At 54.0% G+C, this 14,591-nt stretch overlaps 1 protein-coding gene across 5 annotated transcripts; it reads right to left on the reverse strand.

The window, feature by feature from the left end:
• Positions 1–1,475: 1,475 nt before the first annotated feature.
• On the reverse strand, positions 1,476–13,750 carry CENPM (centromere protein M). Of its 5 annotated transcripts, none has more exons than XR_015164583.1 (6): positions 13,586–13,750; positions 12,971–13,050; positions 10,581–10,673; positions 8,526–8,605; positions 7,209–7,450; positions 1,476–2,150 (listed from the first exon to the last, which is right to left on the reverse strand). XR_015164583.1 is itself a non-coding variant. In XM_086403078.1 (6 exons), the coding sequence occupies exons 1-6, from the start codon at positions 13,640–13,642 to the stop codon at positions 2,010–2,012; spliced, it is 543 nt and encodes a 180-aa protein (XP_086259204.1). In that variant the 5' UTR covers positions 13,643–13,750; the 3' UTR covers positions 1,476–2,009. The 5 variants fall into 5 exon arrangements, 4 of the variants coding, with proteins under 4 accessions (XP_086259204.1, XP_086259206.1, XP_086259205.1 ...); XM_086403078.1 differs by having other exon boundaries at positions 7,209–7,300; XM_086403079.1 differs by lacking the exon at positions 1,476–2,150 and adding an exon at positions 4,058–4,241 and having other exon boundaries at positions 7,209–7,300.
• Positions 13,751–14,591: the final 841 nt, after the last annotated feature.

Raw genomic sequence — 14,591 nt, forward strand, 5'->3', positions numbered from 1 at the left:
GGTTTCTAGGACCCCAGGTCCTTCTGGGAAGCTGACCTCCTGAGCCTCGGCTGATCCTGTCCATCCCCGCGGAGACCCACTCCCCACCTCGGCACAGAAGGGGGCCTCCCTCCCCAGATGCGGAGGGAGTTCTGGGCTGGAGCCCCAGGCTCCTACCCTGCTCCCCGCCCTCCCCTCCACGAGGCCTGCCCGCCCCTGTGCTAACGGGCCCCAGCAGGTGGGAATGGCTCTTCAGGGCGCTTTCTCTGGCACAAGGCCCGCGTGTCCACCATTTCTGGGTTCTCACTGCCCAGTAGACATGACCACACCTCTGTTCAATGATTGGGCGCACAAGAGAACAACCAGAGAGAAAAAGCAGAGCACTGGGCCCAGGGCTGGGCTCTGCCTTCGATTACCTGTGTGGCTGTGGGTATGCCTCTGATGACAACAGTCTCAGTTTCGTTAAATGTAAAATGGGGAAACACTGTCAACTTCACACAGGTCTGCGGGGAGGGCGGGTGGCAGGAGCGACTGTGAGAAGCGCTCGGTAAAGCGTGAAGCTCTGCGGAGGTCGGGGTGACGTCTGAGACCTGAACCGAAATCACCGCAGCTGAGGTTCTCGATGGGGGGGTGCCTGGAAGACCAGCCAGGCCTCGGCAAACTTTACTGAGCAAGCACAGGGGTGGAGAGGAGCCCAGGGAGAGGAGAAAGGTGGGTCCCACCCTCATGACTCCTGCACCGAGGTTCAGGTTGGCCCATCCGTCAGTGAAGTGCGTGAGCTGCGGCTGCCATGGCGACATCAAAACAGAGGCCCTGCGGCGTTGGCACTGCCCAGGGCATCAAGCAGGGCCCGTCCTGAGGCCTGAGGATGGAGGGGGGCTGGGAGGGCACTGGCATGCTCCAAGGAAACCAGGACCTAGCTCTCTTCCTCTCCCACCAGACCTCCTCCTCACCCAAGCTCCCACGGGAGTGTCCAGCCGGCCACAGGGGCACGGCTGCAGCTCACACCTGGCTGCCAGGGTTTCTGCAGCCTCATTCAGCATGGCCACAGATTCTAATTAGACCCCGAGAAGAAGGAAAGCGGGCGTCTTCACACAGTCTCTCGCGGCCAGCCCAGAAACCCGCCCTCGGTCAGGCTCTCTCACTCAAGACTTCATGGTGTAATTCCTGGATGTGCACCAGCTTTGTAACTTAGCTCTGTGTGATTTCACATAATAGTTCAAGTGTTCGTGGAGTGCTTACCTGGCGCCGTGCAAGCATTCACACATTTACTATGAAATGCATGGAGCACAAACAAGCGCAGGAGTAACACAATACACCTCAGGCGCCTCACCTTTACCACCATGTCCCTCAACCCTTACGATGCCAGCAAGGTAAGCTGAACAATCTCCATCTAACACCTGGAGAAACTGAGGCTCCGCAGGTCCCATAAGAATGGCAAGGCCAGGATGTGCTGTCGGACTAGGCTCATAGAGTTCAAGCTCCCACTGCCCAACTCTTTTTAAAATATTTATTTATTTGGCTGCACCGGGTCTTAGTTGAGGCATGAAGGGTCTTTAGTTGTGACATGTAGGATCTAGTTCCCTGACCAGGGGTCGAATCCAGGCCCTCGGCATTGGGAGCACAGTCTTAGCCACTGACCACCACGGAAGTCCTTACCCACTCTGACTCTTAACTGTTTGGAGTCAGTTTCCTCATCTACAAAATCAAAGTGGTGGATGAGTTCAGTGATGTTCAAACTTTTAGCCATGGACCCTTTGTTCAAACGAAGTCTCGAGAGGAAAGACGTCAGATGGATGAAGACTTGGGGCTCTGCTGGGGTGGGCATGAGAGGGGTGGGGGGCCGGAATCTGACCAGCTGGACTGTCCCCGCTGCCTCCCCGGCACTTCCTGTTGGAACACGAGGACTCTGGGCCCTGAGGGAACTGCCCGATGACCCAGGCCTGCCAAGCCTTGGCACCGTCTCCAGCAACAGTGACTGTCAGCCTGGGCACCCAGCCGTAGGGGAGGGTGGCCGGGGGCTGGGGGCCTCACAGGTCCTCCAGGGAGGGGTTCTCGGAGCCCCTCATCAGGGACAGCAGGTTCAGGGCCGAGACGCCAGGCACGTGGCCCGCGCAGATCTGCAGCAGGCGGACCAGGCGCTGCGCCATGGCGGCACGGAAGTCTTCTATCTGCAGAGGAGGAGACAGGACCCCAGTGAGGCGGTGGCCAGAGGGGAGCTGGGAGCGGAGACACGGGGACAGCCATAGGCACTGCTGCCCCCAGGGCCACCCCCTGTCCGCGCCACACCTCACCGAGCAGCTTCCAACCACCTCAGCTTATGGAAACCCTTCAGACACCCTCCAGGGACATCAGAGACGCTGACCCCTACTCCAGAAGAAACGAAGGCTCAGCAGGCGGGGCTGGCGGGGTCAGCAACACCGTCCAGAGGCATGGTGGGCAACTGTCAAGCTGGGGTCTGAACCAGGGCTACTCCCAACCAATGCTGAGGCGGCACCCCCTGGGATGTCTCTGAGACAGACACGCCCAGGTTGGAAAGGAGGGGTGGGGAGAGTGGTCCTCACGGAGGACAGGGAGGTGCCATCAACAGATGGTCCCTACCCGGAAGGGCTAGTGGGCCCAGAGGAGCCATGGGATTAGGCAGAGGTAATCAGACTGTATGATGTGAGAGTTGGACTATAAGGAAAGCTGAGCACCGAAGAATTGATGCTTTTGAACTGTGGTGTTGGAGAAGACTCTTGAGAGTCCCTTGGACTGCAAGGAGATCCAACCAGTCCATCCTAAAGGAGATCAGTCCTGGGTGTTCATTGGAAGGACTGATGCTGAAGCTGAAACTCCAATACTTTGGCCACCTGATGCAGAGCTGACTCATTTGAAAAGACCCTGACGCTGGGAAAGACTGAGGGCAGGAGGAGAAGGGGACGACAGAGGATAGGAGGATGGCATCACTGACACAATGGACATGGGTTTGGATGGACTCCAGGAGTTGGTGATAGACAGGGAGGCCTGGCGTGCTGCGGTTCATGGGGTCAGAAAGAGTTGGACACGACTGAGAGACTGAACTGAACTGAATCAGACTGTGCGAAGGCCCCAGCTGGCATGGGCGAATGAGCTGCTCCAGAAAGGTAGAAGAATAAACGGTGATGCTCAGATGGCGTCCCCCGACCAATAAGTGGCCTCAGAGAACCTCCTCCTCCTCTTCCTGTTCCCTCTCTAACTGGGGAAAGGGCGCCACCATCTGCCCAGTCACCCAAGCTAGAGCCGGGACATCCTAAAGGCCCCCTGCTCTTACTCTACCTTGTCACCTGTGAGTCCTGGGTTCCAAGTCCAGGGGCGACATCTCAGTCCTCACACACTGGCCTCATTCTCAGCGGGGTCTCCTCTTAGTGGAGTCTGAGGCAGCTGCTGCCTCCCTGGCAGGCCATTTCTCCCTGGCTCCTGGGACCCACCGGCCCCCAGCTTTTCCTCCCACCTCTCAGGTCGCTCCCTGCTCTGTGTAACACCTCACGACTGGGGCGGGGGTGGGGAGCAGGGGGCAGGGCTTCTCAGGCTGAAAACTCCAGAATTGACTCTGACTCTTCTTCCTCTCCTGTCTCACAGGCAGGCCATCCACACACCTGTAGCCCAACCCTGGAAACACCCAGCATCAGAGACCATTCCAACTCCCCCTTCCCTGGCCACCACAGAGCCCAGACCACTCTGAACCCAGTCCCCAGGCCCCTCTCCCTATTTCTGCCCTTGCGTCCCTTCAGTCTACTCTTCTCCCAACAGCTGGAGGGGACCCATTCAAAACCCAAGTCGGGCTGCGGCCCTCCCTGGCCCCATACGCCTCCGCTGCCCCAGTCTAACTCAGAGTGAAAGCCACCATGCCTTTACTGCGACCCACAGAGCCCTGCTGTCTGGCCCAGTGTCAGTCCCCCGGCTCTGCTCCAGGCGCCCATGGCTCCCTGTGGACCCTGAACACGGCAGGCAGCGTCCAAACTCAGGGCCTCTGCACCTGCAGTTTCTCCAGCCTCGTGGGCTTTTCCACCAGGAGGCGCCTCCCTTATGTCTTCACTTAAAGGTCAGATTTTTAGGGAGTCCCTTCACCCCCTATTTAAATCCTGTTACTTTACCACCACCTGACATGTCACATCACCATGCCCTAACACATCATGCATTCTACTTCCTTACCGTGTTTCCTCCACTAGAACAGGATTGGGAGTGTTAACACTGCTTTGTTCTATGCTGCCTCCCGAGAGCCGAGAACAACACTGGACAGGCTGTAGGTTATGTTAAGAAATATCTGTTAAAGAAACCCTCTGGGCTTTGTGGCCTTGGCCTCCGAACAGTCCCTCCAAATGGCCGCTGCTCTCACTCAGGCTCCACGGTCTGCTTCCTGCAGCCTCGTCCCCGGCCTCCTGCCTCTGGCTGGGCCTCCTCCCTCTGGCTGGGCCTCCTCCCATCCACACACCTTACTCCAGAGACGTGACCCCCAGAGAGCTGAGCCCATTGTGACTGCCCCGATGCTGATGGGAAGGAACGGGTGGACTCACTGCCTGGCTTCCAAAGCCCTGCGGATACGCCTGCCACAGCAGGTGTGACGTGCGGTCTATTTCCCTCCATTGAGGGGCAGGGCCAATGTCGGAGGCATCTGGTTCTCAGGGACTCACACAGGGCCTAGTAGCAGAGCTGGAAAATAACTGCCCTGGATGAATCCCGCACCTCCCTGGGTGTGTTTCCTGTCCTGTAAAACGGGGCCAGTGTTTCTTGCCATGCAAAGGCCTCAAAACACAATGAGGCTCCAGCTCATGACGTGGGGGAAAGTGCCCCGGACAGGACCGCACAGGTACCAGGCACACTGGCTGTCCAAACACTGGGTACATCGGATGAGAGGATGCCAGGCTTAGGTTCTCAGCCCACCGGCTCCAGGCTGGAAATAGGAAGTCAGCCACAAACCTTTTCTTGGTGGTTCAGATGGTAAAGAATCTACCTGCCAATGCAGGAGACCCAAGTTTAATCCCTGGGTTGGGAAGATCCCCTGGAGTAGGGCATGGCAACCCACTCCAGTATTCTTGCCTGTAGAATTCCATGGACAGAGGAGCCTGGCGGACTACCGTCCATGGGGTCTCAGAAGAGTCAGACACAACTGAGCAACTACCGTTCTCAGGCTAGAGGGCAACACAGGACCTGGTACAGCCTGCCACCTCCTGGCCGCACGCAGAACTGCACCACCACGCACCCGTCTGCTGTGGATTGCCATTCCCCTTGAGAGCTAAGAAAAGGAAGGCCGTGCGAGTTATCAGTGTGTGTGTGCGCGCGCGCGTGCGCGCGCGTGTGTTGAGGGGAGGGGCTGACTTGTTCAAAGCCATGCAGCCAGCCCGCTAAGCCAGGAAAGAGTCAGCGGCACACCAACCTGGCTCTTCTGCTGACTTACTCGCTGTGTGACTGTGAGCGTGCCGCCTCTCCTGTTGTGAGCAAAGCCAGCAAGGACGGGCACCTCAGGGTGCCTCAGGTCCTACCTGTGAGGTCAGAGCCTTGGTCAAGTCGGGGTTCTTAAAACAGCGATCAGGTGTGAAACACAGATCTGTGGCAGAGCAGTATGTGCATCTTAAGCGACACACTGAGTAAGAGGCCCTGCTGCTGCTAAGTCACTTCAGTCGTGTCCGACCCTGTGCGACCCCATAGACGGCAGCCCACCAGGCTCCTCCATCCCTGGGATTCTCCAGGCAAGAACACTGGAGTGGGTTGCCATTTCCTTCTCCAATGCGTGTGAAAAGTGAAAGTGAAGTCACTCAGTCGTGTCCGACTCTTAGCGACCCCATGGACTGCAGCCCACCAGGCTCCTCCGTCCATGGGATTTTCCAGGCAAGAGTACTGGAGTGGGGTGCCGTTGCCTTCTCCAAAGAGGCCCTAGAACAGGTCTAACAGCTTCTGCAGAATCGCAGAAGCTCATGGGGTCCACCGCGTCCCCACAGGACGTGCCAGTGTCTGCTGCTTCTGTTGCTAACAATCACAGGCTCTGCTAACACTACTGTCGCCTCCCATCTACATTCATAATGTTAAATTCCTCCTAGAGGTTAGTGAAAACAGAAGTAATTTTTTTTCTTGTCCAAAGCCACAACTCCCCTGAATTCTTCTCCCTTCAGAATAGAGGGGTCCATAGACCCTGAAATGCTTCTCCCTTCAGACCAGAGAGGTCCACAGACCCCGGCGTCAGCACTTCTGGTCTAGATGGTGAGGACGGACCACACGCTGACTCAGCTCCTTCTGCACCACATCACTTGGCCTTTGGGGACAGGCATAAGACCCAGAACAGAAACACAAATCTTTAAAATGAACCTCAAAACCAGTAAACCTAACTTATATGGGGAAAGAGTCGGAAAAAGAACGGATACATGTATACCTGAATCACTTTGCTGTACACTGAAACAACACAGCACTGTAAATCAATATACTCCAGTATAAAAAATAAACAGACAGAACCCTAAAGCAACTGAGCGGGTCTGGTGTGCAGGTGGGGCAGCCCAGGACCCGGGAGCCCTCAGCAGACCCCCAGAGGGAGCAGAATCAACTCTTGCCGAGAACCCTTTAGCAAAATGTCTTCAGGCTCCACACTACACACAGAGAGGCTGGAGAGCGAAACTCATCGGCAAAGCAGAAATCTGATGTACCACCCTCACAGCTAGGATTCAGCTTGTGAGAAACCCCAGGAGAAGCGAGTCAGGGCAGAACCAACATCACATGTATCCATTCAGCCATCCATCCACCTATCCACCCAACTTCCACCCTTGCTGCCTGCTGGACCCTCTGCCCCAGGCTGGGAGCAGACAAGGTCTGCGATCCAGGGAGGTAAGGGGGAATGGAGGGCATCCTGACTGCTGGTTAATGAGACAGACAGGATGCCTGGCCTCACAGCTCTTACATCCCGGCAGGAAAAGTGAGATATTAACAGGGACCCATAGACACACACACAAGACTTGGTCATGAGTACAGAGAAAAATGTCAAAGCATTGGCACCTGGTGCACAAACGGAACTCAAGATGTCACCCTACTTTACAGGGGTGCACCCAAGGCTTACGGTGACCCACCCACGGACAGTGAGTGGAAAAGCCAGGATTCCAACGAGGATCTGGCCTCCACATCAGGAGCCCCTTTGCTCAGGTACTCATGATCCTCCAAGAAGCACCCCGCCATGCCCTCTGTGTTCTGACTGTGCCATCCCATGGCCCACGTGAGCAGGTCCTCACCTCTAGGTCACAGAAGAGCAGGGGGCTCCGGTAGGTGTGGGCCAGCTTGACCACGGTGTTCCGGTGGATGCTGCAGTGGCTGTCCCGCCCAGCTGCAAAGAAGCCACGCCGGTCACCTCCACCTCATGGTTATGATGGAGGAGGCACTGGGCCCAGGAGGTCACGTCTCCTCTCTGGGCCACAGTTTCTACCTTCTTTTCAGGGCAGTCAAGATCATCAGATCAGAAAACAGGCTAAAGGGACTTGATAGAGTCGGAATAAACCCATGAGTTTCTTCGTCTATGAAATGAGGAGCATAACAGCACCTACTCTGCTGAGTTACTAGAGAAAGCCCGTGAGCGAATACAGAGAAGTGACCTGGCATTCACTTCTCCACCAAAGCTTACTGAGAATAATGGGAGCCAGGCCCTTCACGCCAGGAGCTCGCAGTGCAGCTGGGGGAGGCGGGCAGACACACCATCAGTGTAGGCAGAAGGGTGAGGAGTCTGACAGAGGCCTGCATGGACACCCTGAGGGCCCAGACAGCAGGGCTGGTCAGGAAGGTGTCCCCCAGGGGGCAGAAAATGGGGGTCAGGCACATAAAAAGGAGGAAAAATTATTTATGAGAAGCCACATGGTATAATCATTAAAGGCGTGGGCCCTGGAACATGACCAGCTAAGTATGAATTCTGCTCTACCACTGTCTAGCTATGGAGCCTTGGACGAGTTACCTAACCGCATGACCAGCTTCCTTCGCCATAAAAGAGAAACAACAGTACCTACCTCAATAGTACTTTTTGTGAAAATTAAGTGATACAGAAACAAAGCACTTCGACAGAGTCTGGTCTATAGTGAGTACTCAATATAGGTTAGCTATATTTTTTTAAGTTTTTTTTTTTAATGTGGATCATTTTTAAAGTTTCTATTGAATTTGTTACAATATTGTTCCTGTCTTATGTTTTGGTTCTTTGGCCAGATGGCATGTGGGATCTTAGCTGCCTGACCAGGGACTGAAGCCTCACCCCCTGCACTGGAAGGCAAATTCTTACCCACTCGAGTGCCAGGGAAGTCCCCGAGGTTAGCTACTATTATTTCCACTGTTAACATTACAGAGTCTCGGAGAACTATCTGAAGAAGAGTAACAGGAGATGAGCCACCAGGCACCCCAGGGCAATGATCTCGGCAGAATTAACCTGGCAGAACGATCAGCTCCGACTTGCTTTATGGAGACAGACAGCAGTCAGATTCCAAAGCCCACGGCCTCCCCATCACCCAGGCTGCCTCTGCACGGAGTCTACCACGGGCGCACCCACGGCAGCAGGCAGGGGAGGCACTCACCCCCCGTGGCGAGGAAGGCCACCTTCCCCAGGAAGAAGGCCGCGTCCAGGTGGCACAGGGACTCCTCCACGCTCTGCAGGCTGGGGCGGCCAGGCCAGGGCAAGAAAACAAGCAGAGGACATACCTCACAACAGAGAAGGCAGAAGAAACCCCCACGCCTCTGATCCCAGAGAGGCCAGGGCATAAGACGAGGGTGACGGGAGACAGCCCTGGAGGAACACTTTGTCCTTTTGTAGCTTTAAACTGCTTCTAATTACAAAGTGAGTCAAGTCTGTGAAATGATCAAATAGTAAATACTGGTGTACAAGTAAAAAGTAAAACTCCCTGTCTCCAGCACCACCTCTAGTTTTAACTCCCCAGAGATGACTGCCACAATAGTTTGGGGTGTGATTCTTCTGGAATTTTCTTCATATGCAAATCCAGACAGTGATATGTATAAGCAGCCAGTTAGGTCTAATTGGGTTCGATGTCTCTGTTACATTCTTTGGAATGACCACACTGTACCCCAAACTAACTGCCTGCCCTGTGGTGGACATTTAATGGTCTCTACTTTTTCACCTTCACAAAGAGCGCTGCATGAATATTGTTTCCTACGTCTCCTACTAAGCAGATGTTTCTGTAGAACAGACGCTGGAAGTAGAAGGGCTGTCTTTTTTTTTTAAGTATGTGTCTTTTTAAAGTGTGGATAACTATTGCTGAATTGCTTTCCAGTAAAATGACAGCGATTTTAAGTCATATCAGTTGTATGAAAACACTCTTTTCCTCTAAACAAGGGCACCTTGACCTGCTGGGTTGAGGCTTTCACTCACTGGTGTCCAGGGAGTGATCAAAGACTGTTGTCTTCCAGGCCAAAAGCCATCTCAGTAGGGCTTCATGAATGAACAAGGCCTGAGACCAACAGCCCTATGGCGCAGACGGTTCTCCAGTGTCCCTTCTGGTAAACAGAGAGGCCTCACCCAAACAGCAGCAGACCTGTGAGCCAAGGGAGCCCACAGCAGGTCTCAGCCCTTTCTTGCCCCACCTGGGCCTAAGTCCCTGCTGACTGGTTCCCAGCGGTCAGGTCGTGTGGTCTGGACCCAATCCTTGTGTCTGCTGTCTCCGTGCCCCCCGGTTTTCAGGCGTTTCTCCCACAGCCTTCCCTTATCCCCCACCACAGGACTAGGTATCTGCCCTGGTTTCTGTGCTGGACCCTGTGTCCTCAGCCAGCTGTCTCCAGGAAGGAGGAGAGACCTTCCACCTGTATTCCCTAGGTCGGCTGCAGTCCTGACCCCAGGGCTGCCAGCACTGTGGGGAGGCCAGGCCAGGCCACAGGCATGAACATCACCCACGCTGCCACTGCCCCAGCCCTAGAGTGGACTGGGCTCTGACCCCGCGCAGGCCTGGACGGTCCTCCACACACGCTGTGCTCCTGCCTTTACACCAGCCCTCCGCCTGGGACATCGCTCACGGTCACCCTTGCCTGGCTAACGCCTCCTCACCTCTCAGGTGGTTTTTAACTGACTGATTGCCGTGTGTGGCTTCTGTGCTCTTAGTTCCCCGACCAGGGACTGAACCCAGGCCCCCACAGCGAAAGCGTTGAGTCTTAACCACTGAACCGCCAGGTAATTCCCTCCGGTGTCTATGTAGATGTCACCTCCGCCAGGAAGTCTAGCTTGACCTAAGTCCTCAGAGGCAGAGGTCTTGTCCAGGCTCTCACAGTCCCAGGCTTCCCCCTTTGACAGTACACTTCACAGGTACTGTAAGTGTCTGTTCAAAAGTCTAGATTCTCCCCTAACGGACCTTGTTCTCAAGGTCCGTGTCACTCACATCTGTGCTGCTCTCAGGGAGGCAGAGTGGCCCCAGCGAGCATTAGACAAATGACAGGTGACACCGCTGGCATGTGTCAGCGTCTTCTAAACATCTGGCGTTGGCGCTGGCTCCTCCCTCCTCACCGTCTAGGCTGCCCCCAGACAGCCTCTCCCATTCTCCTCTCCTTCCCTTGACAAGTGAGGCCACCGTCCCAGCACAGCCCTAAGGCGCCCCTGAGCACTGACAGCCCCATCCCCTGGCTCTCACCTGAGTTTGCTGTGCAGGTTGACCACGAACACAATCAAGTCAATTCGGGGCCGATTCACGCTGCACGGCAGAGGGAGGGACCTTGCTAAGTGGCTGAAAAACAAGAGATTGCAGGACTCAAGGTACATGTGCCCACATCACAATGACCGTTCACACGCTACCCTTTGTAGGGGAAGAGGCTGTAAAAAGCTCCTCCCCTATTCACCTGAAGCTTCTATGTGTGTTTTAAAAATATTTATTTATTTGGCTGTGCCAAGTCTTAGTTGTGGCACGCAGAATCTTCGATCTTTGTTGCTGTATGTGGGATCTGCGTTGCTGTATGTGGGATCTGTGTTGCTGTATGTGGGATCTTTGTTGCTGTATGTGGGATCTGCGTTGCTGTATGTGGGATCTTTGTTGCTGTATGTGGGATCTTTGTTGCTGTATGTGGGATCTGCGTTGCTGTATGTGGGATCTGTGTTGCTGTATGTGGGATCTGTGTTGCTGTATGTGGGATCTGCGTTGCTGTATGTGGGATCTGCGTTGCTGTATGTGGGATCTGTGTTGCTGTATGTGGGATCTGTGTTGCTGTATGTGGGATCTGTGTTGCTGTATGTGGGATCTTTGCATCCTGCAGGAATTTTTTTTTCTTAGTTGTGGCTTGTGGGATCTAATCCCCGACCAGGGATCAAACCCGACCCCCCTGCATTAGGAGCATGGGGCTTTAGCCACTGTACCACCAGGGAAGCCCCACAGGAAGCTTTTGTGGGCAAGACTCCTCAAGTGAGCACAGAGGCAGGGCAGAGCTGTTCTTATTCAGATTACCCCTGCTTTACTCTCCCTGCCAGAAAGTTTAGTAACTGCTTTGGCAAGACGGGGTTTGGGATATAAGATGGCATCTAGCCATCTATCCTGAATGCTGGGAGGGAGGCCAGGCTCAGAAGGGAAGGGGAAGGTGTTAGACTATGAAGTTTAGGGGTTAAGACTGAAGCCCTTTGGAGTGAGATAGAAGTGGGTTTAAATCCCAGTCTGTCAACTATCAGCTGTGTGACACTGGGAAGTCACCCTCAACATTCTTGTAAGTACCTGGTCTCAGATTGTCAAATACCCACCTGAAGCGGTTTTTTTTTTGAATCCTCTATTTCTGCCCATTTCCATTTATTCCTATTACTCATCTGCCCCTACCCCTCAGCTTCTAATTCCAGAATACCAAAAAGTATACAAAATATAACAAAAGTTAAAACACACACACACACTCCTAAAAGTTCAGTTACCTAAAAATTACTACTATTAGTGTTAGAACATTTTTCTAACTATCTTTCCATGTACAAATGTATACACATTCAGACACTAGACTATAGTAGATGGAATCTAGAAACAGGGTAATAGGATTTCCTTTTTTAGTAATGATTTCCATCTTGCTCAAGGAAGGCAATTTGGTCCACATTTTCCTTTAACTCTGATGCCAATTATTTTTTAATCTTTTCCTATTTCTGAGCTATGGGATTGAGTTTATCGGTGATTGTGTTTGGTGTTCTATAGCCTACGAGCCTGGTAAGACAGGTGGGGCACAGATGGACCCATAAACAATCTTTATCTCGAGGGAAAGACGATGTTCTCGCTAGGAAAGGGCATTTCCAATTCCCATAAAGGAAATACCCTTTAGATTTGGATCATTCAACACAGACCCTTGGAGCTTGTCTTTCAATCAGGGAGAATGACACCCACATATACTCAGTCACTTGACTCCTGCCAGCAGCTGTTTCTACTCCCTATCAGTTAGAAAAATGAAAGCAAAATATACTTTAGTCATCTTTTCTCCAAATTTGGGAAGTATCTGAGTAACTGTTCTGGGCCAAGTACTGCTCAAGGCAGTGGGGCTTCTTCACCAGTCAGTAAAAGTGAAAGTCCCTGCCCTCAAGGGGCTAACCTCAGGGCGGCAGACTGGAAACAAACAAATATGTGAATAAGGAAATTTCTTTTTTTTTTTTAAACAAGCTCTGGACAGTTTTATTAAAGAAAAATTGTACATGGTTTACTTTTCACCAGTCTGTTCTGGCATGCTTCTAATATCAGAATCACCTGGATCAATGATAGCCAGTGTGCATACTCTGTAATATTTTCCACATGCTGTGCCCAATTCAATATTATTGCCACTGTAGTGATGGACATCAGTTTTGGCCAACGTGGCATAATATGGAAATTTCTTTATAGTGACAAGTGCTAGAGGGAAACAGAAAAACTGGCGTGACAGAGGATGCTTTACACGGGGACAGATCACGCGTCAGGACGGAGACTCCGAGCGGTGGGTCAAAACTCGCCCCACCTGCGTCGGCCTCTCTGGCCTTCCGCTCCACCCCTCCCCGCTCTCCCAAGCCTGAGATTGGACATCTCTAGGGCAGGCTACTTACACCTTCAGCTCCGAGGTGCAGTCCGCCTTGAGCATCGAATCGGCCAGTTGCTGCAGAAGAGCATCCTCCGTGCCCACCAGCTGCCCAGAGAGAGAAGGCGGCCAATGGACCTCTGGATACAGCAGCCCCGCCGCTGGGCCCGGACGGCCGCGATCCCGGGATTCTGGCTGTAGCGCGCGAGGCACTTTTTACCGAGGGGACTACGGCAGGCATTGGTGAGGGTCTGAGGTTTGCATCCGCTCGGGTTCCGCTCACTACCCGCCCCCCACGCCCCCGAACCCTCCCTGGAACAGCCTGGTTTCTACCGGAGGCCTGACACGGATACAGGGGGAAAACCACAACCGCGTCTTAGACCGCCTGCATCCACCCTGCGCGCGGGCTCCCGGCCCAGCCGCTCCACCAATCGGAAACTCAGAAAGAGCACTTATTGGTGGAGACATCCCACGGCGTCAAGAGGGCAGCGAACTCTGACTGATTCAGAGAGAGGCTCTCCCGCCCACCACACTCCCGCCGGAGCAGCCCGGGCCAGAATCTCAGAGAGCCACAGAGGGCCTGGCCGCTAAGCGCGGCCCAGGAGGAAAGGCGGGCGCGGGAATCCGGGCTGCTGACGCCTACCAAGATGGTGGCCGTGTTCAGGCCAGGCAGCTTGTCCAGCGGCCGTAACGCCGACATCCCCGGTGACTGACGGAACTGCGGGTCGCACGGTGCGCGCCGGGCTTTCAAACAGCCCTCCGGCCCGGCCCTGGTGCGTAACCGCGGGTCACGTGACACCGTCTGGGCGGGGCTTCCTGTGGGGCGGGGCCGGGCAGGGCCTTCTTAAAGGAGACACTACCGCTGGGGGATAGCCGATTAACACGGAGAAGGCAGTGGCAACTTACTCCAGTACTCTTGCTTGGAAAATCCCATGGACGAAGGAGCCTGGTAGGCTGCAGTCCATGGGGTCTCGAAGAGTCGGACACTTACTGAGCGACTTCACTTTCACTTTTCACTTAAATGCATCGGAGAAGGAAATGGCAACCCACTCCAGTGTTCTTGCCTGGAGAACGGAGGAGCCTGGTGGGGACGGCGGGGCCTGGTGGGCTGCCGTCTATGGGGTCGCACAGAGTCGGACACGACTGAAGCGACTTAGCAGCAGCAGCCGATTAACAAACCATGTTGTGATAGTTTCAGGTGAGCAGAGAAGGGACTCAGCCATAGAAACACATGTATGCATTCCGCCCCACCCCCAAACCCTGCTCCCCTCCAGGCTGCCATATAACATTGAGCAGAGTTCCATATGCTAGACAGTAGCTCCTTTCTAAGGGGAAGTTTTCCACTGCTGGCCCTAGGCACCAAAGGTGCTGCCTTCGAGACAGGACTTTTATTTCACTCCTGGGAGAAAGACGGTATTCAGTGATTTGTTTATTCATTTTTCCTTCACTCATGATCATTCCAGGTGCTCTTGTTCAGTCACTCAGATCAGATCAGATCAGATCAGATCAGTGGCTCAGTCGTGTCCAACTCTTTGCGACCCCATGAATTGCAGTACGCCAGGCCTCCCTGTCCATCACCAACTCCCAGAGTTCACTCAGACTCACGTCCATTGAGTCAGTGATGCCATCCAGCCATCTCATCCTCTGTC

Source organism: Bos grunniens, chromosome 5, assembly GCF_055505025.1.
Source record: "Bos grunniens cultivar Pamir isolate PY7600 chromosome 5, Bosgru_T2T1.0, whole genome shotgun sequence".
In the NCBI taxonomy this organism is placed as follows: Eukaryota; Metazoa; Chordata; class Mammalia; order Artiodactyla; family Bovidae; genus Bos; species Bos grunniens.